General features: G+C 33.9%; 2 protein-coding genes and 1 pseudogene across 4 annotated transcripts; all 3 read right to left on the bottom strand.

Moving 5' to 3' along the window:
• Positions 1–2652: 2652 nt before the first annotated feature.
• LOC129903787 (dehydration-responsive element-binding protein 3-like) lies at positions 2653–6474 on the bottom strand (annotated as a pseudogene).
• An 8146-nt stretch (positions 6475–14620) lies between these two features.
• LOC129902573 (uncharacterized) lies at positions 14621–17644 on the bottom strand. 3 transcript variants are annotated; one of them, XM_055977892.1, is made up of 5 exons: positions 17601–17644; positions 16561–16700; positions 15766–16488; positions 15605–15678; positions 14621–15109 (listed from the first exon to the last, which is right to left on the bottom strand). In XM_055977892.1, exons 2-4 carry the CDS (start codon positions 16691–16693, stop codon positions 15608–15610), a joined length of 927 nt encoding a protein of 308 aa, XP_055833867.1. In that variant the 5' UTR covers positions 16694–16700; positions 17601–17644; the 3' UTR covers positions 14621–15109; positions 15605–15607. The 3 variants fall into 3 exon arrangements, with proteins under 3 accessions (XP_055833867.1, XP_055833868.1, XP_055833869.1); XM_055977893.1 differs by having other exon boundaries at positions 15619–15678; XM_055977894.1 differs by having other exon boundaries at positions 15766–16419.
• Positions 17645–23689: 6045 nt separating this feature from the next.
• Positions 23690–24907, bottom strand: LOC129903786 (F-box protein At1g47340-like). Its single transcript, XM_055979309.1, has one exon. It carries the CDS (start codon positions 24905–24907, stop codon positions 23690–23692), a length of 1218 nt encoding a protein of 405 aa, XP_055835284.1.
• Positions 24908–25260: the final 353 nt, after the last annotated feature.

The following is a 25260-nucleotide window of genomic DNA, read 5'->3' as shown; positions in this document are numbered from 1 at the left end:
ACTTGTGATACATTAACATAGTTTCTAATTAACTAAGTATATCATTGCAAGTTCGTTTTGCCAATTTGGATCGTTGCATTGTCGCTTTTCAAAATGGCGTAGGGATGTTGAACAGGGTGACTGAGGCAATCATGAGTGCCGTCAAGGCATCAAGAGTTCAAACCTATGAATATCAGCAAAGAAATATAGACAACTTGGACAACAACCCTGCTTCTTTGGCTAATCTGGATGAATAGGAGTATTGCAAACTACTAAGTAACATAACATGCATAAAGATATCTATTTGTTTTGTTGGTACTTTAGAGAAAATACCAGTATTTATAAATACTGAGGCTAACTTGACCGGCGTGGAGCTATGGAATCACTTTCTAGATTACATATTTTTGACACACTTAGGTCTAATGTTGATGACGAAGTTCTGGGTGTCCCAAAAATAATTAATCTAATACCCCTTTCATAGGTACAAATTGTCTTTAGGTTAGAATACCAACAAGGCAACAACCACACTGTATTCTTAAAAACCAATAGAATTGACAAGTATGCTTCAGCCACAAGCGATAACCTATCTGACAATTACTTGTAAATAATTGTCAACGCTCTGTGCTAAACCTATAATGTATCATCATCTCACTTTAACAAGTTAATCTAATTACATGAGCTGTTGGCCTTTTACTCTGAAATTAACCTATCTGACAGGTCTGGTTATAAGTAGACAATTGAAAGAATAGCACAATGAGGGAAAGTTCCGCACCTTCCCTGCTAAACATGTCGAGGTAAAGTATTACCAGATATATGCAGATGTTTCAGTTAATGCTACAAAAAGTCAAAGACAAAACTGCTGGCTAACAATCAATATCTAGATTTTCTCTCGGAAGAATATGCCAAGATACTGATTATGAACCAGCTTTCTTTTGGGTTGTGATTAATTGTCATCACAAACAACTTCCCAGAAACTTACGGCTAATTATAGACGATACGCTAAAAATAAGATTTCATCAAAAAATTTCAAGTCTCAATACAGCAGATGTATCAACATAAGCCGAAAGGACAAACAACTAGTACACCAATTTCTGAGCAACCACTGAAATTATGCAAACTGTGCAACTCTGCTCATAGCACAAAGTTTAAAGATTTTTTAAAAAAAAAAAAATTAAAAGAAAACTTCACCAACTTTTTATGAATGACCGGAGGCATCATATGCATTTGAAAGCTCCCTTAGTTCTTCAATAGGCTCGATATACCACTTCATCGAATAAAACTTGCTAACTAAATTCCCCAACAATATGGACACACAATGATGACACTAAGACAGGTTCCATCTGTCCACATACAACTGAGACTGGAATTGATTTTTTTTTTCTTTTTCAGGATATTAGCAGACAAAGTAACAACATAAAACAAATGCTGGTACATTTAACATAGGTTTTCATTGAAAACACAACATTGATTGCAATGACATACTTGCACACAACCATTTCAAAACCCATGCTCAACACAGAATGTGAAAGAACATTTGTTGACTCTTGCCCAAGCTACGGAAACATAAAGCAAGCAACATCCTAATTGACTAAGGTTGTGTGGTAAGCTGAATTTCTTAGTTGATCTTGTAAACATTTTTATCACATGGGGTAGGGGGATTACAACACCTGAGCCACCATAATCACCTCAAAGGAGGTAAAAGCACCCAATTAAAACTGTGCAGATTTTATTTCAGAAGAATATGCCAAGATACTGATTATGAACCAGCTTTCTTTTGGGTTGTGATTAATAGCTATCACAAACAACTTCCCAGAAACTTACGGCAAGAATGTTGTTAGATTTAATGATATAGGTAAAAGTAGTATAAATTGCAAGAATGTTGTTGGAATAAAAACAAAGGGTTGAACAAAAATCAACAGGGGCCAAACCAATGAACTCAAGGAATTCAGACATTAACAAAGTAAGCTAATATGGAATGCAACCACCCTTCAAGCTAGGTCATATATAAGAAAAAGGCCTGATGTTCAAACAACAATAAATCAAAATCTTTTTTTTTTTTGAGTGAGAACTACTGTCTATAGTAGGTTGTTAACCTCCAATTGTCTCCATTCTAGCTAGGTCATTAAAAGAAGAAATGAAGAGGAAAGGAGAAATACCTGAGGTTCAAACAGCAACAATATGCTTTGTTTTGAGTGACAAATGCTGTCTATTTATAGGGGGTAATAGGGTTTTCACCTCCAATCAGATTTTTCACAGCATTATATATATGTACTATCAGTACAAGGACCAATAGAAATGTTAATCACCGGATTAGGCATTATACTTAATCACAGCATTGTATATATGTATTATCAGTACAAGGACCAATAGAAATGTTAATCACCGGATTAGGCATTGTACTTAATCACAGCATTATATATATGTATTATCAGTACAAGGACCAATAGAAATGTTAATCACCAGATTAGGCATTGTACGTTAATAACTGCATTGTACTGTACTGTCAGAGCAGAATTCGTTCATTCTCACATCACTAACTTACTGCTATAGCTATTTATTTATTTATTTTAATCAAATAAATGTAGTCTAAAACAAATATAAATCCCAATTGCAAACATCAGAATATTTATTAACTAACTAATATCATACCTGCCTCTGCCTCGCCGGAAAGACTTAATCTGGTAAACCGTGCTCCTCATCTTCTCTGCTACTTCGTTTGACAAGCACCGGTCGGATGTCAAACAAAGTAGCAGAGAGGGCTAGGAGACCGGTTATAACAGTTTTGCTGAACTCGCTGGAGACGTCGCCAACCTCAGCCACCACAGACGGCGGACAATCGGAGAGAAAAAATGTGTCAACATTGTTTTTATTGATAAAATGTAAAGACCAAACTTTTATATACCAAGTACAAGAAATAATAGTGGCCGTTGATGAAAGAAATTCAATGGACGGCTAGGATTAAAAAGATACCTAATATATGTTACTTTTTCTTTTTAATTTATAGTAAGTATTAGATAATCTTTTTAATATGTTTTTCCAAATATTATAATTTTTTTAATTATTGTGACTTATAATATTTTTACATTATTTTCAAATAGTGTATGTAACTCTTTTTGATTCAATAAATGCATAGGCCAATGATTATTTGTGAGAAGAAACGACGTGGAAGATAAATAATGTAAAATTAAAAAAATAATCAAAAAAGTAAAAATAAAAAAGAAATTTAATGATGCAGCTCTCAATACGTATTACTGGATTTGTTTGCATACATGGACATCTAAGGAGCACTGTTATAAATAATATAAGTCAAGTGGATGTCCATTGTAGCAATATTCCCTTGTCCAAGGAATATGTTATCCTTATTTGTGTCTATAAAAGACAATGCAAATGTAAGGAAACTATACAATTCTCTCTACGCAAACAATTATCTCTCTTACTTTCTTGTTAATTTACTAAGTTAGTTTATTTTATAAATTTAAGTTAGTTCGCTTTATAATAGATAATTTACCTGATTAAATAAATATATTAAATTGTATAATTAGATCCAATCACACCCAATTTCAATTTCCATTAAAAGCGTGTTTCAAGAAGTTTGATCGCCCTTACATATCCTTGGACATGATTTCGTAATGGGGACTTTAAAACTGTTGGTGTATGGGATAGAATTGGATTCGACCAGATGGTTGAATATGTCCCGTCTCGAGTCTATATCCTAGATGTGGTCGAAACTAAGAATTATTTTTGGTTTCAAGCGAATTTTTGTCCTAACTTACTACTTATAAAGTGGAAGACTAAACAACTTATGCAGAAACTTTATAAAAGATGAGCATCATAATATTTAAGCAAAATAAATTATCTCTAACAACTTTATGTAAAAGTCTAAAAGGAGGTCTGAATAATAATATAAGTGTTTGAAAATATCTGAAAATAATAACTTGACCGACTCGTCTATGAAGTCTTTACTGAACTGAAGATAGGTGTAGGGAAAAGACTCACTGCTACCTAGATACTCTACTACAAATGTTTACTAAGTATTGAATAAGATAAACAAAGTACTAGAGCCATCCGAAAGTAAGGAGGTCTCATCAAATGTTGGTGAAAAAATATTTCTAGTGGAGCGTCTGCTGCCAATCCTAAACACCTAAATCTGCATTATTTAAAACGTAACACTATATGACGTTAGTACATGAAATATACGGTATGTAAAATAGTTTAATGAAACAACTTGCTAAACTGAAAGAGTAAATATGAAGGTATACTGTAAGATAGCTAACTGAAAAGTAAAGCAAGCACATGTACCTTAACAACCAAGCTTTACAATTGAAAATGTATGTAATTGTAGCAAATGCTGAAAATAATATAATTTACTTTCCTTAGGGAGTTTCGCTAATCGACAACCATCACGTGAGCTCATGATGATACACTGTATTTCCCACGTTGTCATGGCCATTCTATTTCTTACCAGGGTAAGACGAACATAACTAATGGATCCAATATCTAAGTCCTTACCAAGGGCTTTCTCAGGAGTCGCTCGAATCAACGACACGATCTTATCCTACGTTGACGGCAAAGTTATGAGGTATGGATTATCTGAACCCTTACCCAACTTGACGTTCAATACTACTTCCAAAACAATGTAACAATGCTCTATGACTGTATAATGACCCGTTTAGATAAAAGGTCTCACTTTAGAGAAAAACTGATAATCTCTGTCATTTGTTAATACTAAAAAATGTTTTTCTTAAACTGTACTGAACTTGTTTTAAAAGACTATGCTTTTATTAAAACTGATTGTACTTTCTCAAAACTAAAATCGTTTTCTTTAAAGCTAACTATGCTTTTCTGTTTGAAAATAATTCACTTGAAGCAACTCATGCTCTCTTGAAACTCTTTCTGAAATATTGCTTTAGGACTTATAATTTACTTTACTCATGAAAACAATGCATAAGAAATCACTATGACAAAGCTTCCAATAGCTCTTAATTAAAAAGGGTTCATGTGGTACATTAAGCATAAACAACAATGATATATCATCAACGATATAAAGTATCATAATTTCGAGAAGAGGGAATTTAAAAATCATGAATCATGGGGTAAAAATTCTATCTTTGATTTTATTAGTTGAATTTATTGATGTAGGGCGTGAGTAAGAACTTAAATCCTTACTATGATAACCTTACATACAAGGGAGAACAAAAGTTCTTGAAGAAAGTTTGATTGAAAAACTTGAAACTCTGTGTTCGTTCTTCTTGACGAGATCTTATACGGCCATAATAACAATTATCAACATTAATGATATTTTTGCATATGCTTATTAATTACATTTAGTAATTCCACAATAAATGAGACAGCTCAATACAACTTGAAATTTTTTCTCCATTGTCAGGATATAACCACCCATCCATATTCAAAAGTCATCAACATACAATAACTCATCTTTTAGTTCATCAAACGAGTCATCAATACAAGTTTCGAGTGGTGGTAGCTCGATGGTTTGGGACAATTCTTTTGACGTTGTCCCCAAATTGATCGTTGTTGCTGATAATGAACTGGAAGAAGAAGAAGATGATGATGATAAAGAACCAACATTTTTCATAGAAGCCGCTTTTGTTGCTGCTGCTTGAATGTCGCGAGGGCGGGTCTTGGAAGATAAATTGCAAGTTCCGGAAAGTTGAGGATTGCTGCATCACCTACTTTCAGATGAGATAATCGCATATTTCAATATGTTATAAGTTCACATTCATCGCTATCATTATCAAAATATAATTTTCACCTGTTTGATTTATGGAATAAAATCGAACTTGAGCGTGAATGACATGTCGAAATTCATAAATAAGTAAAGAAAAGAGTTCAAATTTGCCACTATATATATTATTTTGACCTTCGCTATATTTTAGTCGATTTCATAATTTCATACCTTTATTGTTGGCAAATTATCTCGTCTTATCCCTGTCACCTACGATGGTCCATCTCGAAATGTTAACATTTCACACGTCCAAAAAAATTTGAGAAAAATAATAACCTGAATTTACCCAGCAACTTTTAACTATAATTTAAAATCATGCATCCTTAAATTTGAACTTAGGATTAAGGATTAAAATAACACTCATCCTTAATAACGAGGTAATTATAATATTTCCTCTATTTAAATTTATATGAAATAACATAATTTGACGTAAACTGAAGATTTTGATTTGAAACTTATGGTCTCATCATCTTAAACGTATTATACCATTTGTATGATGAAACAAACTATACGAAGAAAATAACGTCACATAAATTGGAACAGAAAACGTGTTACCTTTGATGGATAAAGCCGCAACATCATGAGCTCGAGCTGCCATTTCAGGTGAAGAATAAGTACCAAGCCAAATACGAGATTTTTTACGAGGCTCACGAATTTCAGACACCAATTTTCCCCGATTCCTCATACGTACACCTCTATATAATACTTCCTCTCTATTTCTGTTCTTCTTCTTTCCTTCCATATTTTTTTGCAATTCACTGAAGAAACAAGTTATATGTATATATATAACACTTCTACTTATAATGGAATTTTTTAATTTTTTTTTTTTTGGGGGGGGTAGGAAGGGGTGTTAGGAAAATGCAGACTAACACAAAAATATATATGATCAAAATAGTGAAAAAATAATGACACCAAGAATTTTACGTGAAACCCTTTAAATAAGGGAAAAACTATGGGCCAAGAGAAGTAACTAATATCACTATAGTAAAATTTTTTTACACTGGGTAGTATCAACTACAATACTCAATAATGACTACCACACACTCAAAAAAAAAGGAATAACATGATCTTCCACCTACTAAAAATATCGCTCACACTCTATTTTTCTTCACAGACTATTTTCTTATAACCTATGAAATACCTCACTTTGCTCTCTAATATGTTTTCTCTCTTATCTTGGGTATATTTACAAATGAGCAAAATCAATCAATTTATAGGAAGAGAAAAAACCTCATTATGTCACTGATGGCATAAACAAATGTACAAATTTCAATATTTTAATGTAAACAGATCTTTTTGACCTGTTCAACAAAAATGTGTGAAGATATCTTTTTGGACGATTGTCAATTTCAACAAAGATGTGTGAAGATATCTTTTAGATGATTTCCATTTCAATAAAGTATGAACAAATATTTTGGCCGATTGACCACATTTCCAAGGCATAATAATTTTTATCAAAGAAAGATAAAAATCTTCCATACACTCATGGAGTGGATCTTACAAGGGGACCCATGATAGAATTAAATTTGGTGATTCTAGTAAACCTCATTAATTTCTACAATTTCGATCAACTTGGCACTATATGTTTTTTGGTTCCTAATTTCATCAACGTTTTACTGTTCATTTCACCACCAACTGTGCTAGAATTTTTTTTAAAAAAAATGTGATCTAGATTCATTGCACACAAAAGTTATACTTGTTTGATTTCGTATTTCATTCTTATTTAGTTGAAAAATAAATGTCTCACATAGGAAAATTAAGGTGAAATATAGAGATTTAATGCTATAGAGGTAAATATGTCTATTCGGAGCACAATATATTTTTTAAAAATAATTTGAACATTTTTTTTATTTCCCACTTGATGTCTAGAGTCCGTATTGAAGTCCCGATTAAATTCGTATCGCGCATTATAGGGTCCATAGTGAGATGACGCTCGCAATAAAATTTTCTTCATACTCAAGGTTCAAATCCGAAACCTCTGATTAAGGATGAAACAATCTCACGACTGCACCACAATCCATGTTTGATAAAATCTACTAAGAAAATATAAGATCGAGCCATCAAGGATGACTTAAATCAAAGGACCCTTTAAAAGTCTTGTCCTCATACGTAACAATCATAAAATAGACACAATAAATGCTCTTTTAGTTTGAAAAAAGACATTTTCTATTTGAGGGAAAACATTGTTCTCCCTTTGATTATGACTGTTTATTTATTAAAAATTATTAAAAGTTTGTGTTTAGAGAAATTCTAAATAGGTCTTAGATATATAATTTTATTTTATTTTAACAAGATAGAATATATGTGAACTAGCGTTTGAGATCTTGGAACGCCAAAAATATTAAGTTACGCTAGTAATTATGGCGAAGCATAGGTCCTTCAGAAGGACCCTTTGAATTCGAAGCAACAATATCTCAAAAAATTCATATGTTAATACATATCAAAAGCTATGAATATCATGATTGGTCCTGAAACGCAAATGAAAATGAAAAGAAATTTCAATGATGGCGATGTCTAGGATGTTTTAGGATATTGGACCCTCTGAGTTCTAGGGAAAAAATGAAGTTTGGCGATAATTGTTTTTCGAAAAATTCATGTGTTAAAACACATTGAAAGCTTCGATATTCATGATTTCGCCTTATGGGACCCTAAAACGCAAAAAACAAATTGAAGCAACTTCAATCATGGAGATGTCCAGAATGTTTGGAATGGACCATCTGGAATTCAGAGAAATTGGAGTTCGATGATAATATATATTTTGAAAAATCCATATGTTAATTCACACTGAAAGCTTCGATATCATGAATGCACATTTCAAAACCTTGAAACACTGAAAAATAAAAGCCACTTAAATCATGGCGATGTCCAAGATGTTTGTGATGGACCCTTTAGATTTCAGAGAAAACGAAGTTCAACAATAATTATTTAAAACTTCATGTGCTAATTAATGCACACTGAAACCTCTGATAATCGTGAATTCTAGTTTCAGGATCCTTAAACGCAAGACAAAAACAACAACTTCAATAATGGTGATGTCTATGATATTTGGGATAGACATACCAAATTTCCGGAAAAACATAGTTCGAACATAAAAAAGGGCAGCCCGGTGCACTAAAGCTCCCGCTATGCGCGGGGTCCGGGGAAGGGCCTGACCACAAGGGTCTATTGTACGCAGCCTTGCTTGCATTTCTGCCAAAGGCTGTTTCCAAGGCTTGAACCCGTGGGCTAATACACATCAAAAGTTCTGATAATCGTGAATTCACGTTTCGAAATCCTTATGTAAGTCATGAAGAAGCCTAAGCTTTTTTGGATGGACCCTCCATATTTCAGAGCAAACGGACTCCGGTGACAATTTTTTTCAAAAGTACATGTGCTAATACATATGGAAAAACTTCGATAATCATGGTTTTGCGTTTCAAGACCATGAAACGCAAATTAAAGTCCACACCAGTCATGGCAAAACATAGGTCATTTGGGACATTCCCTCCGAATTTCAAGGCAAACGGAGTCTGAGGATAAAACTTTTGAAAAATTCATGTGTTAATACACATGAAAGCTTATCGTGATCCTGAAATGCTAAAAAAATAGAATTTACGCCGGTCATGGAGAAACCTATGTTGTTTAGGATAGACCCTCCGAATTTCAAAGCAAACACATTAGTTCAATGTAGATTTCTCTATAAATTCACGTGCTAATACACATGAAAGCTTCGATAATCATGATCTCGCGATTCAGGATCCTGAAATGCTAAAAAAATAGAATCTACGCCAGTCATGGAGAAACCTACGTTGTTAAGGATAGACCCACCGAATTTCAGAGCAAAAACATTAGTTCAATGCCGATTTCTCTAAAAATTAATGAGCTATAATACACATCAAAAACTCCGATAATCTTGAATTTGCATTTCAGGATTCTGAAACGCAACAAAAATAAAAGCAACTTCAATAATGACTATGTTTAGGACACTAAACTTTTTGCCATAAGTTAAACACTACTATCCAAATTCAACACTCACTTTTTTATCATTATGAAACTTTTTGCCACTTATTGAATATGTTTCATAATTTTACTAGATCAATTCTTATGTTTCTGGATTTCTTTGTTCTCAATTGATCCCATTAATATAATATACGGAAAATAATTATATTTGCTCTTTTATTATTGAAAATAAGTTATATTTATCTTCGATTATACTCTTTTAACAAATATACCCCAATAATTATACCTTAAAGTTATATTTACCTCTTATCAATTAAAATTTCATTTTCAGCTTTAAAACGTATAATGCTCTTAAGGAAAATAAGTGGCAACAAACAATGCTGCTTAAGATCCTGATTTTCACTGATCAAGTTACTATGTTGTCAAATAAAACGACACGAGCCTGATTTTCACTGATCGAGTTACTTTATTGCCAAATAAAACGACACGCAAATTTTTTAAAGTTGAGGGATATATCATCTATAAAAGACAAAGTTGAGGAGTATATCAGACCCTTTTTCCATTAAAATATAACGATAAAGATATATTTGTTGAAAATGTATAATAAAAGAAAAATATATAGTAACTTATTTTTGATAATAAAGAGACAAATATGATCGTTTTACCAAATTTGTTCATCCTATATATATGTCTATCAAATCAAGATGGCACTGGTACTGACTTGGTCCCCCTACACATTAAATGCTAGCCCTACCAAATTTTCATAATTACTTTACCAATAAAGATGGTAGCGGAGTGATAAATACTCTTTTATTTTTAATTAAAATATTTTGAGTTTGAATTCTGCATATAAAGTCGTCTTTAATAGAAAACGTTTTATTCCCAATAAGGGAGTTTCTGACACAAATTCTATAGAATATATTTTTCTTCTTATTTTGGGGAATCTAAAATATGATGTGATTAAATCTTCCATTTCTTCTGCTCCATTCACATGTGAAAAATAAAATCAGGTTCATGAACCTTATGTTATATTGCATTATAATCAAAGTTCTGCTACATCTTCTAGTATGGAAAGTGCTAAGACTGAGATACTCATGCTATTTAATGGCCACTTGATCATAATATGGTGTTACATGTTATCACCTATATCTTTGTTATTGAGTATTTAACTGCATGTGGCAGTAGCTATCCTTTTTGTTTATTGTAGCGATACTGTTAGATCAGCTTAGATGCATCTCAATTTTTTCACTTTCTATACTTGTTCTATTCATCAATACAAGTACAAGGTAATAAGTTGATTTACCAGCCAAGATTTAGTTTGTTTGGCCAAGCTTATATATGGAAAGTTTAAAAAATGACGATTATTTTAGAAAGTTGAGGTGTTTGCCCAACTTTTAGGGGGAAAAAGGTTCTTCCCCACCAAAAACTTTATGAAAGCTTTGCTAAGCAAATCTAATATTAATACAAATTATAAGTAGATTTTTGTCGTTGAGATTTGAACTTGAGAGACCTCATGATGACTTTCCTCCCATTTCATTGACCATTAAGCCACGCTCTTGGGAGCTAGTCGCTATCCTTGCTTTTGAGTACTAAAGGCAAATGAGTTCGTACTCTAAAAATGTAAAACCTACTTTGTAGCGAACGTTTAACATCTTCTAGTAGATCTATTCAGTGTGAATTTGAATTGATTAGATCAGTAAATTTTGAATACGAATGTCCAAAATACACACACTAAAAGCTTGTAGCAAGTTCCCATGAACAATATGATGTCCAATGTAGCATGTAAGTGTATAAAACAATGGAAACCTGATCACATGAGTAACAAGAAAAGAAATTAAAAATTTATCATTCTTACAAATGCAGACCAAGTTTTTCTACACATTTTCTTTTCTTTGCACACTGGAAATTCACAAGAATTGCCAAACACTTTTCATCATCAAAAAAAGAAAAGGTTACCTCGAATCCTTCAAAAATGCACTATCTGGAAGGATCAGACACACACAACGACAAATTTAAAGAATCCGAACAATCTAGTCTAGTCTAGCACCTAAAATAAGAGTTGAAAAGTGGTGGGCGATGGGAAAGAGAAACCAAACTTGGTACATAATGGATAACAATTCCAGAGCCATGCCGAGGAAGTTCACTCAACAACATTCCTGTTGCTACATCAATAACGATTTCACTCTTACCTTCAATATCAATCACCAACATGTCATCAGTAAGAATTGAGATGAACCACCACGTCATATTTATTTGGTAAGCCATATTAGGAACAGTCACATTGAACTCTTTCTTCCATGAATTTAAGCTACTCAAATCAGTACTAGTATGCGCAATATATACCTTGATCAAGAGGGAGTAAATGGGACCATAACTTGTGTTTATCAAGCAAAGGTTTCCTCCTTTTTCTGCTATCCTAGTTACAGACCGTCCTCCTTCTTCTAGGCTATTAAGTTCAGCTGGAACCATAGTCGTAAAAACTTCTTCTTTAGACACATCAAAACATAAGAGGCTTTTAAATCTCTTACTATCTTGAAGAGTGTACCAATATAATACCCCCTTCACATGTGTACCCTTCTCAATTCTAGAAAGAAATTTTCTATCAGGAATTTTATTTAGAGACCTCCACGAACGGTCAATTCCAACAGTAAAAACTAATGGTTTCATCTCACCATATTCCATTAATCCTGCACTATCATCACGGAAAACAATCACCTTGTATTCATATGAAAGCTGTCAAAACCCGAAGCCAACTGCAGCAAGACAGGGTGAAATAAAACTAATTTCATATGTATATGGTGAGGTCGGGAAATACTCTCCAGTCATAGGATTGCAGACATAGACACGAGCATTGGAACTCCAGAAACAGACGAAACCATTCACAGAATTCACCGTCATCATATGTGTTATGCAGTTCAATTCATAATCTAATGTATACATGTATGTAATCTCCCATTCTTCTTCATGTTCTCGGTGAGGATAGTTTGGAAAACTCCTGTGCCATTCCAAGGCAGAAACTGTGACGGAGCTGTATCGTCTGTCTTGTCAATAAGTACTGCTTCCAATTGTGAGAATGATGATGATGATTTTAATATTCCGCGTTCAACGTGTGAGTAGGCAAAACTCCCACTATAGATAATCGAACACCACTGCATACATACTTTCTTTAAAGTTTCACACAAATCTTGGCAAGGTACTCTTCGTAATATCTCAACAACAACTTCTTTGGGTATAGAAATATTGACATGTTGCTTTTTCATTGTCTTTGAGATCTGCATTCTTTCTTTCTATCTAAAGTTCCCCTACTAATCAAGAAAACAAAGTATTTTAACGAGATATTGAAATCAATGTTCATAATAGTAGCATACATAGAGTGAATTTTGAAGAAGAGTTTTCTTGTTACGTTTCTTTTGAGTTGAAGGTCCATGAGAAACAATTTCTTTATCCCGCAAATATAACTTATTTTTGATAATAAAGAGACAAATACGATCATTGTCATCGTGCCCTTTACGTTTCTTTTGAGCCGAGGGTCTATCAGGAACAACGTCTCTATCCCGTGAAGATAGAGGTAAGGTCTTCATACATCCTAATCTCCCCAAACCACATTGATGTTGTAGTGTATTATCATGCCAAACGATTAGATAGCCACAAATTAAAGGACATTATAGACACCACCCCATCAGATAAATTTTGGTAAAAAAGGGATAGTTCTGCCATTTTGATCTTTCTTTGTAATTGAAGATATGCTATGTTCAAAACATGTATCAAAGTAAAAAGGCAACAACATACATAGTGTAATCCCACAAGTGAGATCTGGAGATGGTGGTGTGTACGTATCAGCCTTACCCCTACCTTAAGAAGGTAGAGAGATTGTTTCCAAATAGACCATAGGCTCAAATAAACATATAAAAATATCAAGATGGCATGTAAAGAAAATACAAAAGCAAGAAGCCATGCTGAAAACTTAAACTTTTTTTGATAATAAATAGACAAATACAATCCTTGTCATCGTGCCCTTAAGTTTCTTTTGAGTTGAGGGTCTATCAGAAACAACTTCTCTATCCCGTAAAAATACAGATAAGGTCTGCATATATCCTACTATCCCCAGACCCCATTGATGTTATCATGTCAAACGATAAGATACACCAGCACAAAAAGGGAGCAACAACAAATTAATATGCTAACTGAAGCAAAGGAAACAACGGATACTAATAAACGAATCAACTCACCAGAATCATAATCATCGATGCTGCAATTCTAATCCAAGTTTTATGTAATCGAAGAAACCAATCTGATGGAAGTTAAAAGGCAGGTGAGTGAGATCTCAGTTGAGAAAATGAAGCTAACAGACCCTGTTATACTAAGTCTTTGCTTATTTTTCTTTTTTCCAATTGACTAGTTCATTTCATTTTTTTCTATTATGCTATTTTAATCGATCATATACATCACGTAATCGAAATATCCCTTAATATAAACTATGAAAAAAAGTTGTTATCACTTGTAAATGTGTGTATAGGACTAAAATGATTAATAGTGATTACTTTTAAACTCCATACATACTAGCACATAATTTAGCATTTAATTTCTTTCTCAAGGAAATTTAAAATACCATATTGAATTACCTGCCGTTCTTAGTGAATCTACTTGATACGAATTTGAATTAATCAGACTGATAAATTTCGAATACCAAATGCTTCAAGCAAAAATACATATTCAAACGTTGTAGCAATTTCATCCTTAATCAGAAGTCTCGAGTTCGAATTCCCAGGATACGGAATCGCCTTTGTTAGGGAGCGCTTTACCCTCAAATGTGGGACTTTCCTGCGCGAAATCTGAATTTAGTCGATATCTAATAAGGGTACCAGAGACCGAATGGAAAACCCCCCCAAAAAAAGTGTCCAATACAATATTAGTTGTGTCTAAGTCATCCTTACTAATCAAAACGACCAAAAAGGCTTTGAAAAAACACAGAATTTTTGTATTCATCTTCTAATCCTTGAAAGAGAAAAAACTAAGCAAAGAGTATTACATTATACAGAAAACTGTGTTTCTATAACAACTGTACTTCCATTGTACAATTGGTAAACTATAAATATTTATTTTATTTTTTCATTTTCAATAATAACAGAAAATCAAGAATGGCTCCTCCAGTCTATCATTCTTGCAAATGCAGAGCTTTTGTTTTACCCTTTTCTTCTCTTTGGGCTCAGAATGAAATCATCATCATCGTCATCACTACTATCACTTTTTAGTCGTTTCTTCGCCTTTATATCGCCGTTCTTTGATACTTGCTGTTGCTTTTTTGAGCTCTCGGCTTTGCTTATGAATGGTCGCGGAGGAGGAGATTTAATAGGAGTCCCCATGCGAATTTGCTTCTGCTTTCTCTGCTTTTTCTCGAATGCCTTCTTTGATCTCTCGGGGGATAACAGACCATGCTCCATCAACCTGCATTTACATGCCTCAAAGTCTTATTTCAACTGTATCTGAAAACTCGAAAGAATAAAAGAACAATAAAAACAGTACTAGTAATATATATTCAATCCATTTTCAACTCGTCCAAATTCAACCAAACCTTAGGCAGACAGCCCTCTAAAGTACAATAGAAGTCACCAACCTAGACCATGGGCCTTCATGATTACTCATTTAACACAACAAAGCGTTTTTAAAATTTTCCATCTTCCTAATACTCAAAATCTCCAATCTCGCACACACAAGGCCTGACATTACTGAGTCTATAAATATTCTTTCTAAATTCATGGAGGAACCAAACAAAGTTCATTTTATTTCTTTGCAAAAATGCATTCTACGGTACCTTCAAGCAAAATAAAGCATCTTAGACTTACATAAAAGGGGGGGGGAAAAGCTAGCTAGTTGGATATAAGGAGCACATTTAAAAGAGTGGAGTAGTCCGGATTTCGATTGAAATTAATCCTTCTCCACCTCTCATACTGAACCTGTATAGTAGCGCCTCTTTCTCCCAACGGATCGATTAGAAGTTCCCACTGGTTCAGACACTGCAAGAAAATGATAAAAAATAATTAGAGTGAAATTATGAAATTAAAATACGTTCATTCATAAACTAAAAAGAAATATATACATACCTTCCTCATTGATGGTAATAAAAAGCTTGTACTTTGAGCCAAACACTTTCCATTGAAAAGATAGGCGAATAATTGCATTAGTCGGAAATTTGTGCCCCAATGTTGGCCAATATAGGAATAATCCCATTCCTTGCCGAGCGCCAATCAACAAACCTGGGCAAGTAGTCATATTACCAAGTCCAAGCAACTTTGAACTCGTCAAAGTCACTGGCATGCCTACACTACAGAACTTTGGTGAGTTTAAAAAGCTCTTAGGAGGACTATTTTGCATTAAGGTGGAAGTATCTCCATCATTAATTTCTAGCCCGTGATCTTTTGCAGATTTAGTCAGCATTGTGGTAAACCAAGGGATGGGAAGATGGGTCACCGGAACAAAACGGTGCTCATCAGATGGGTCCCATAAATACATCCATCTGTAATCATCACCCACCTGGGCTGCTTGTGGAAACACTGACACCTGCTGACCATCAGCTACATGGGCTGCTTGTTGAAGTCTTGGCGCTGCTTGTAGAAGCGGAGGAGCATATGTTGGGGCTGGTTGTTGAAAGCGAGGATCATACATTGGGGTTGGTTGTTGAAGCCGAGGAGCATACATTGGGGTTGGTTGGGGAAGCCTTGGGGCTGGTTGTTGAAACTGAGGAGCATTTACTGGGCCTGCTTGTTGAAAATCAGTAGGAAGGCCATCGAAAAACCCCGAAGGAAGAGGATCAAAAGTACGCATAGCTGTTAAAACAATAAAAAAATATTAATAAAGACTAGTTTTGACAAATTAAAACACTTAAAACTATCTTTTACCTTCAGCAAGCAAATAAGACTTTGCTTGCTCCAATTTCCCAATCATTTCAAACAGATCCACATTAGATTGACCAAGACTCCTTTGTTTCAGCTGATTTACCATTTGATCAATCCGAACCTTCAATTGCTCCATCGATAATCTAGGAAAGGAAAAAAGATAAATCATGTAAAGTGGGTGATAAACTGAACGTCAGAATGTGAAAGAACATTTGTTGACCCAAGCCCAAGCTATGGAAACCTAAAGCAAGCAACATCCTAATTGACTAAGGTTGTGTGGTAAACTGAATTTATTTAGTTGATCTAGTAAAGTGTGTAAACATTTTTATCACATGGGGTAGAGGGACTTTTACATAATCAATCTACAGAATCCCATAATGGTTTCCAAATTCATCCAAGATACAAGTTTAAAATACCATCAATGAATTCTAAGGCTGTTGCTTTGGGAGAACCCCATTCATTACAACCATCTTCCTTCGTTTCAAACTCTAATCTATGAAAAAGATGCATCATAACAACAACAGAGGATCCTAAAGCACAACACATTTCAAATAATAAATAGGAAACATCCTGTGAAGAAATGATCATTCCCTTGATCGAATATGCAAGTTAGCAACCTGATAACATGTCCCAACCGCACAACCTAATACATACATCTTTCTAGACTGGAATAAATAAAAAATGATCACTACAACAATACCGTAGAAAAAACACAGAGGAAAGCGAAAACATGCGATAAATAAGATGCATAAAAGCACACTGGGGGGAAATTTCTACCGTCAGGATATAAAGGAAACAAGTTTAGAGAATTCAAACATACCCCAACCAAGCTTTGAACAAAATTCAACCAGTATAAATAAGGTAGCAAACAATGAACTCGAGGAATTCAAAATTTAACAAAGTAAAGCTACAGCGGAATGCAGCAACCAGAAGACGCCACTTAAGCACTAATTACACAACTATTCATCACTAATTAAATAACATGATTCTTTAATACAAGTACAGATGACAGACAGGTTGTTTGAGTAGTTGTGATAACACACCTTTTGAGTTACAGAATGCTGGATCAGAGTGTTGCAAAATTCTGTTGAAAAAGAAATAAAACAAATTATTTTTAGTGGTTTCTGGCATATCATCAATACCTTCAGTATGCAAGGTACCTGTAGTACCTAAAGTCATTTATATGAACCTCACACTACACACAAATATTGAAGATATAGATAAAAGCGTATACAAAAGAAACAACCAATGCTACACAAATTTATCCGTGTAATAAAATGATGGTGTAGAATGAACAAGAGAACAAAGCACTATAGTAAATACTCCATCTATCGCATTTTATATGAACTGTTACTATATGGGGAATGAAAGAGCCTTTATTAGCTATGATCTTCTAAAACACTTCTTTTAAACATTTTTATTTATAAAAGTCACTTGTGATACATTAACATAGTTTCTAATTAACTAAGTATATCATTGCAAGTTCGTTTTGCCAATTTGGATCGTTGCATTGTCGCTTTTCAAAATGGCGTAGGGATGTTGAACAGGGTGACTGAGGCAATCATGAGTGCCGTCAAGGCATCAAGAGTTCAAACCTATGAATATCAGCAAAGAAATATAGACAACTTGGACAACAACCCTGCTTCTTTGGCTAATCTGGATGAATAGGAGTATTGCAAACTACTAAGTAACATAACATGCATAAAGATATCTATTTGTTTTGTTGGTACTTTAGAGAAAATACCAGTATTTATAAATAGTGAGGCTAACTTGACCAGCATGGAGCTACGGAATCACTTTCCAGATTACATATTTTTGACACACTTAGGTCTAATGTTGATGAAGAAGTTCTGGGTGTCCCAATAACAATTAATCCAATACCCCTTTCATAGGTACAAATTGTCTTTAGGTTAGAATACCAACAAGGCAACAACCACACTGTATTCTTAAAAACCAATAGAATTGACAAGTATGCTTCAGCCACAAGCGAAAAACTATCTGACAATTACTTGTAAATAATTGTCAACGCTCTGTGCTAAACCTATAATGTATCATCACCTCACTTTAACAAGTTAATCTAATTACATGAGCTGTTGGCCTTTTACTCTGAAATTAACCTATCTGACAGGTCTGGTTATAAGTAGACAATTGAAAGAATAGCACAATGAGGGAAAGTTCCGCACCTTTCCTGCTAAACATGTCGAGGTAAAGTATTACCAGATATATGCAGATGTTTCAGTTAATGCTACAAAAAGTCAAAGCCAAAACTGCTGGCTAACAATCAATATCTAGATTTTCTCTCGGAAGAATATGCCAAGATACTGATTATGAACCAGCTTTCTTTTGGGTTGTGATTAATTGTCATCACAAACAACTTCCCAGAAACTTACGGCTAATTATAGACGATAAGCTAAAAATAAGATTTCATCAAAAAAATTCAAGTCTCAATACAGCAGTTGTATCTACATAAGCCGAAAGGACAAACAACTAGAACACCAATTTCTGAGCAACCACTGAAATTATGCAAACTGTGCAACTCTGCTCATAGCACAAAGTTTAAAGAATTTTTTAAAAAAAAATTAAAAGAAAACTTCACCAACTTTTTATGAATGACCGGAGGCATCATATGCATTTGAAAGCTCCCTTAGTTCTTCAATAGGCTCTATATACCACTTCATCGAATAAAACTTGCTAACTAAATTCCCCAACAATATGGACACACAATGATGACACTAAGACAGGTTCCATCTGTCCACATACAACTGAGACTGGAATTGATTTTTTTTTTCTTTTTCAGGATATTAGCAGACAAAGTAACAACATAAAACAAATGCTGGTACATTTAACATAGGTTTTCATTGAAAACACAACATTGATTGCAATGACATACTTGCACACAACCATTTCAAAACCCATGCTCAACACAGAATGTGAAAGAACATTTGTTGACTCTTGCCCAAGCTACGGAAACATAAAGCAAGCAACATCCTAATTGACTAAGGTTGTGTGGTAAGCTGAATTTCTTAGTTGATCTTGTAAACATTTTTATCACATGGGGTAGGGGGATTACAACACCTGAGCCACCATAATCACCTCAAAGGAGGTAAAAGCACCCAATTAAAACTGTGCAGATTTTATTTCGGAAGAATATGCCAAGATACTGATTATGAACCAGCTTTCTTTTGGGTTGTGATTAATAGCTATCACAAACAACTTCCCAGAAACTTACGGCAAGAATGTTGTTAGATTTAATGATATAGGTAAAAGTAGTATAAATTGCAAGAATGTTGTTGGAATAAAAACAAAGGGTTGAACAAAAATCAACAGGGGCCAAACCAATGAACTCAAGGAATTCAGACATTAACAAAGTAAGCTAATATGGAATGCAACCACCCTTCAAGCTAGGTCATATATAAGAAAAAGGCCTGATGTTCAAACAACAATAAATCAAAATCTTTTTTTTTTTTGAGTGAGAACTACTGTCTATAGTAGGTTGTTAACCTCCAATTGTCTCCATTCTAGCTAGGTCATTAAAAGAAGAAATGAAGAGGAAAGGAGAAATACCTGAGGTTCAAACAGCAACAATATGCTTTGTTTTGAGTGACAAATGCTGTCTATTTATAGGGGGTAATAGGGTTTTCACCTCCAATCAGATTTTTCACAGCATTATATATATGTACTATCAGTACAAGGACCAATAGAAATGTTAATCACCGGATTAGGCATTGTACTTAATCACAGCATTGTATATATGTATTATCAGTACAAGGACCAATAGAAATGTTAATCACCGGATTAGGAATTGTACTTAATCACAGCATTGTATATATGTATTATCAGTACAAGGACCAATAGAAATGTTAATCACCGGATTAGGCATTGTACTTAATCACAGCATTGTATATATGTATTATCAGTACAAGGACCAATAGAAATGTTAATCACCAGATTAGGCATTGTACGTTAATAACAGCATTGTACTGTACTGTCAGAGCAGAATTCGTCCATTCTCACATCACTAACTTACTGCTATAGCTATTTATTTATTTTAATCAAATAAATGTAGTCTAAAACAAATATAAATCCCAATTGCAAACATCAGAATATTTATTAACTAACTAATATCATACCTGCCTCTGCCTCGCCGGAAAGACTTAGTCTGGTAAACTGTGCTCCTCATCTTCTCTGCTACTTCGTTTGACAAGCACCGGTCGGATGTCAAACAAAGTAGCAGAGAGGGCTAGGAGACCGGTTATAACAGATTTGGTGAACTCGCCGGAGACGTCGCCAACCCCAGCCACCACAGACGGCGGACAATCCGAGAGAAAAAATGTGTCAACATTTTTTTTTATTGATAAAATGTCAAGACCAAACTTTTATATACCAAGTACAAGAAATAATAGTGGCCGTTGATGAAAGAAATTCAATGGACGGCTAGGATTAAAATATATGTTACTTTTTCTTTTTAATTTATAGTAAGGCTGCGTACAACAGACCCTTGTGGTCGGGCCTTTCCCCGGACCCTGCGCATAGCGGGAGCTTAAGTGCACCGGGCTGCCCTTTTTTTAAGTATTAGATAATTTTTGAAGGGAGCCTTGGAGTAACTGGTAAGTCTGCGTACTATAGACCCTTGTGGTCAGGCCCCGGACCCCGCGCATAGCGGGAGCTTTAGTGCACCGGGAAATCTTTTTATTAGATAATTTTTTTAATATGTTTTTTCAAATATTATAATTTTTTTAATTATTGTGACTTATAATATTTTTACGTTATTTTCAAATAGTGTATGTTACTCTTTTTGATTCAATAAATGCATAGGCCAATGATTATTTGTGAGAGGAAAGGACGTGGAAGATAAATAATGTAAAATTAAAAAAATAATCAAAAAAGTAAAAAAAAAAATTAATGAGGCAGCTCTCAATGCGTATTATTAGATGTGTTCGCATATATGGAAATCCAAGGAGGACTGTTATAAATAATATTAGCCAAGTGGTTGTCCATAATATGTTATCCTTATTTGTGTCCATAAAAGACAATGCAAATGTTAAGGAAAATATACAATTCTCTCTACACAAACAATTATCTCTCTTTCTATTTCTCTCTTACTTTCTTGTTAATTTGCTATGTTAATTTATTTTATAAATTTAAGTTAGTTGGTTTTATAATAGATAATTTACTTGATCAAATAAACATATTAAATTGTATAATTATATCCAATCACACCCAATTTCAATTTCCTTTCATTTTCAAACATGCCCTAAAGGAAAGTAATTGAAAATGCATGCAAGAGATTGAGGGGAAATTACCATAGAAAATCAATTAAGGAAAATTCTTTAGAAATATCAACTGGAGGTTAAAAAATTAGGTGATTTCAATTTTAATTTGCTCGAAAACTTGAAGAGCTTTCAGCTAAAGTGGAAGACTAAACAACTTATGCGAAAGCTTTATAAAAGATGAGCATCATAATATTTAAGCAAAATAAATTATCTCTAACAACTTTATGTAAAAGTCTAAAAGGAGGTCTAAATAATAATATAAGTGTTTGAAAATATCTGGAAATAATAACTTGACTGACTCGTCTTTGAAGTCTTTACTGAACTGAAGATAGGTGTCGGGAAAAGACTCACTGCTACCTAGATACTCTACTAGAAATGTCTACTAAGTATTGAATAAGATAAATAAAGTACTAGAGCCATTCGAAAGTAAGGAGGTCTCATCAAATGCTGATGGAAAAAAAATTCTAGTGAAGCGTCTGTTGCTGATCCTAAACACCTAAATCTGGATTATTTAAATACGCAGCGCTATATGACGTTATTACATGAAATATACGGCATGTAAAATAGCTGAATGAAACAACTTGCTAAACGCTAACTAAAAAGTAAAGCAAGCACATGTACCTTAACAACCAAGCTTTACAATTGAAAATGTATGTAATTGTAGCAAATGCTGAAAATAATATAATTTACTTTCCTTAGGGAGTTTCGCTAATCGACAACCATCACGTGAGCTCATGATGATACACCGTATTTCCCACGTTGTCATGGCCATTCTATTTCTTACCAGGGTAAGACGAACATAACTAATGGATCCAATATCTAAGTCCTTACCAAGGGCTTTCTGAGGAGTCGCTCGAATCAACGGCACGATCTTATCCTACGTTGGCGGCAGAGTTATGAGGTATGGATTATCTGAACCCTTACCCAACTTGGCGCTCAATACTACTTCCAAAACAATGCAACAATGCTCTATGACTGTATAATGACCCGTTTAGATAAAAGGTCTCACTTTAGGGAAAAACTGATAATCTCTGTCATTTGTTAATACTAAAAAATGTTTTTCTTAAACTGTACTGAACTTGTTTTAAAAGACTATGCTTTTATTAAAACTGATTGTACTTTCTCAAAACTAAAATACGTTTTCTTTAAAGCTAACTATGCTTTTCTGTTTGAAAATAATGCACTTGAAGCAACTCATGCTCTCTTGAAACTCTTTCTGAAATATTGCTTTAAGACTTATAATTTACTTTACTCGTGAAAACAATGCATAAGAAATCAATATGACAAAGCTTTCAATAGCTCTTAATTAAAAAGGGTTCATGTGGTACATTAAGCATAAACAACAATGATATATCATCAACATTATAAAGTATCATAATTTCAATAATAAAATCAAGAATCAATAATAGGAAGAAGAGAGAATTTAAAAATCATGAATCATGAGGTAAAAATCCTATCTTTGATTTTATTAGTCGAATTTATCGAAAAATTATTCAGATTTTAAATCTATATCAAGTATGTTGTGTTGTTGTTTGTATATTTCTAAACCCTTGAGACAAAGAACGTTATACATGAACTTTTTGTAAAAGGTATGCTTGCATGATTTCTTGTTGGAACAACGATTATCCTATTGGCCTGACACAATAATATAAGTTGAGTTTTAATTTGGATGAGATTTGAGTGGTGAAATAGTATCACTATGAATGAGCAATGAAACTTCTAATTTTATTGTTTGTGTCCGACGAACGGATTAAAAGAGTCAATATGAGTTAGTAGATTTAATTGGAAAAATGTGTCACATAACAATGATATCAAAAAAAGAAAAGAAAAGAGAAAGACATGAATTTCAATGTACCCTACTACCTAAAATTTGAGTTCAAAATTGGTGGGCGATGGGAAAGAGAAACCAAACTTGGTACATAATGGATAACAATTCCAGAGCCACGGAGAGAAAGTTCACTCAACAACATTCCCGTTGCTACATCAATAACGATTTCACTCTCACCTTTAATATCAATCACCAACATGTCATCAGTAAAAATTGAGATGAACCACCACGTCATATTTATTTGGTAAGCCATATTAGGAACAGTCACATTGAACTCTTTCTTCCATGAATTTAAGCTACTCAAATCAGTACTAGTATGCGCAATATATACCTTGATCAAGAGGGAGTAAATGGGACCATAACTTATGTTTATCAAGCAAAGGTTTCCTCCTTTTTCTGCTATCCTAGTTATAGACCGTCCTCCTTCTTCTAGGCTATTAAGTTCAGCTGGAACCATAGTCGTAAAAACTTCTTCTTTAGACACATCAAAACATAAGAGGCTTTTAAATCTCTTACTATCTTGAAGAGTGTACCAATATAATACCCCCTTCACATGTGTACCCTTCTCAATTCTAGAAAGAAATTTTCTATCAGGAATTTTATTCAGAGACCTCCACGAACGGTCAATTCCAACAGTAAAAACTAATGGTTTCATCTCACCATATTCCATTAATCTTGCACTATCATCACGAAAAACAATCACCTTGTATTCATATGAAAGCTGGCAAAACCCGAAGCCAACTGCAGCAAGACGGTGTGGAAGATAACTAGTTTCATATGTATATGGTGGAGTCGCGAAATACTCTTCAGTCATAGGATTGCAGACATAAACACGAGCATTGGAACTCCAGAAACAGACGAAACCATTCACAGAATTCACCGTCATCATATGTGTTATGTAGTACAATTCATAATCTAATGTATACATGTATGTAATCTCCCATTCTTCTTCATGTTCTCGGTGAGGATAGTTTGGAAAACTCCTGTGCCATTCCAAGGCAGAAACTGTGACGGAACGTGTATCATCTGTCTTGTCAATAAGTACTGCTTCCAATTGTGAGAATGATGATGATGATTTTAATATTCCGCGTTCAACGTGTGAGTAGGCAAAACTCCCACTATAGATAATCGAACACCACTGCATACATACTTTCTTTAATGTTTCACACAAATCTTGGCAAGGTACTCTTCGTAATATCTCAACAACAACTTCTTTGGGTATAGAAATATTGACATGTTGCTTTTTCATTGTCTTTGAGATCTGCATTCTTTCTTTCTATCTGAAGCCCCCCTACTAATCAAGAAAACAAAGTATTTTAACGAAATATTGAAATCAATGTTCATAATAGTAGCATACATAGAGTGAATTTTGAAGAAGAGTTTTTCTTGTTACGTTTCTTTTGAGTTGAAGTTCTATGAGAAACAATTTTTTTATCCCGCAAATATAACTTATTTTTGATAATAAAGAGACAAATACGATCCTTGTCATCGTGCCCCTTACATTTCTTTTGAGCTAAGGGTCTATCAGGAACAACGTCTCTATTCCGTAAAGATAAAGGTAAGGTCTTCATACATCCTAATCTCCCTAGACCCCATTGATGT

The sequence above is a fragment of the Solanum dulcamara genome, chromosome 9 (genome assembly GCF_947179165.1).
Source record: "Solanum dulcamara chromosome 9, daSolDulc1.2, whole genome shotgun sequence".
Classification (NCBI taxonomy): domain Eukaryota; kingdom Viridiplantae; phylum Streptophyta; class Magnoliopsida; order Solanales; family Solanaceae; genus Solanum; species Solanum dulcamara.
The sequence above is the reverse complement of the archived record's forward strand: the minus strand, read 5'-3'. Positions and strand labels throughout refer to the sequence as shown.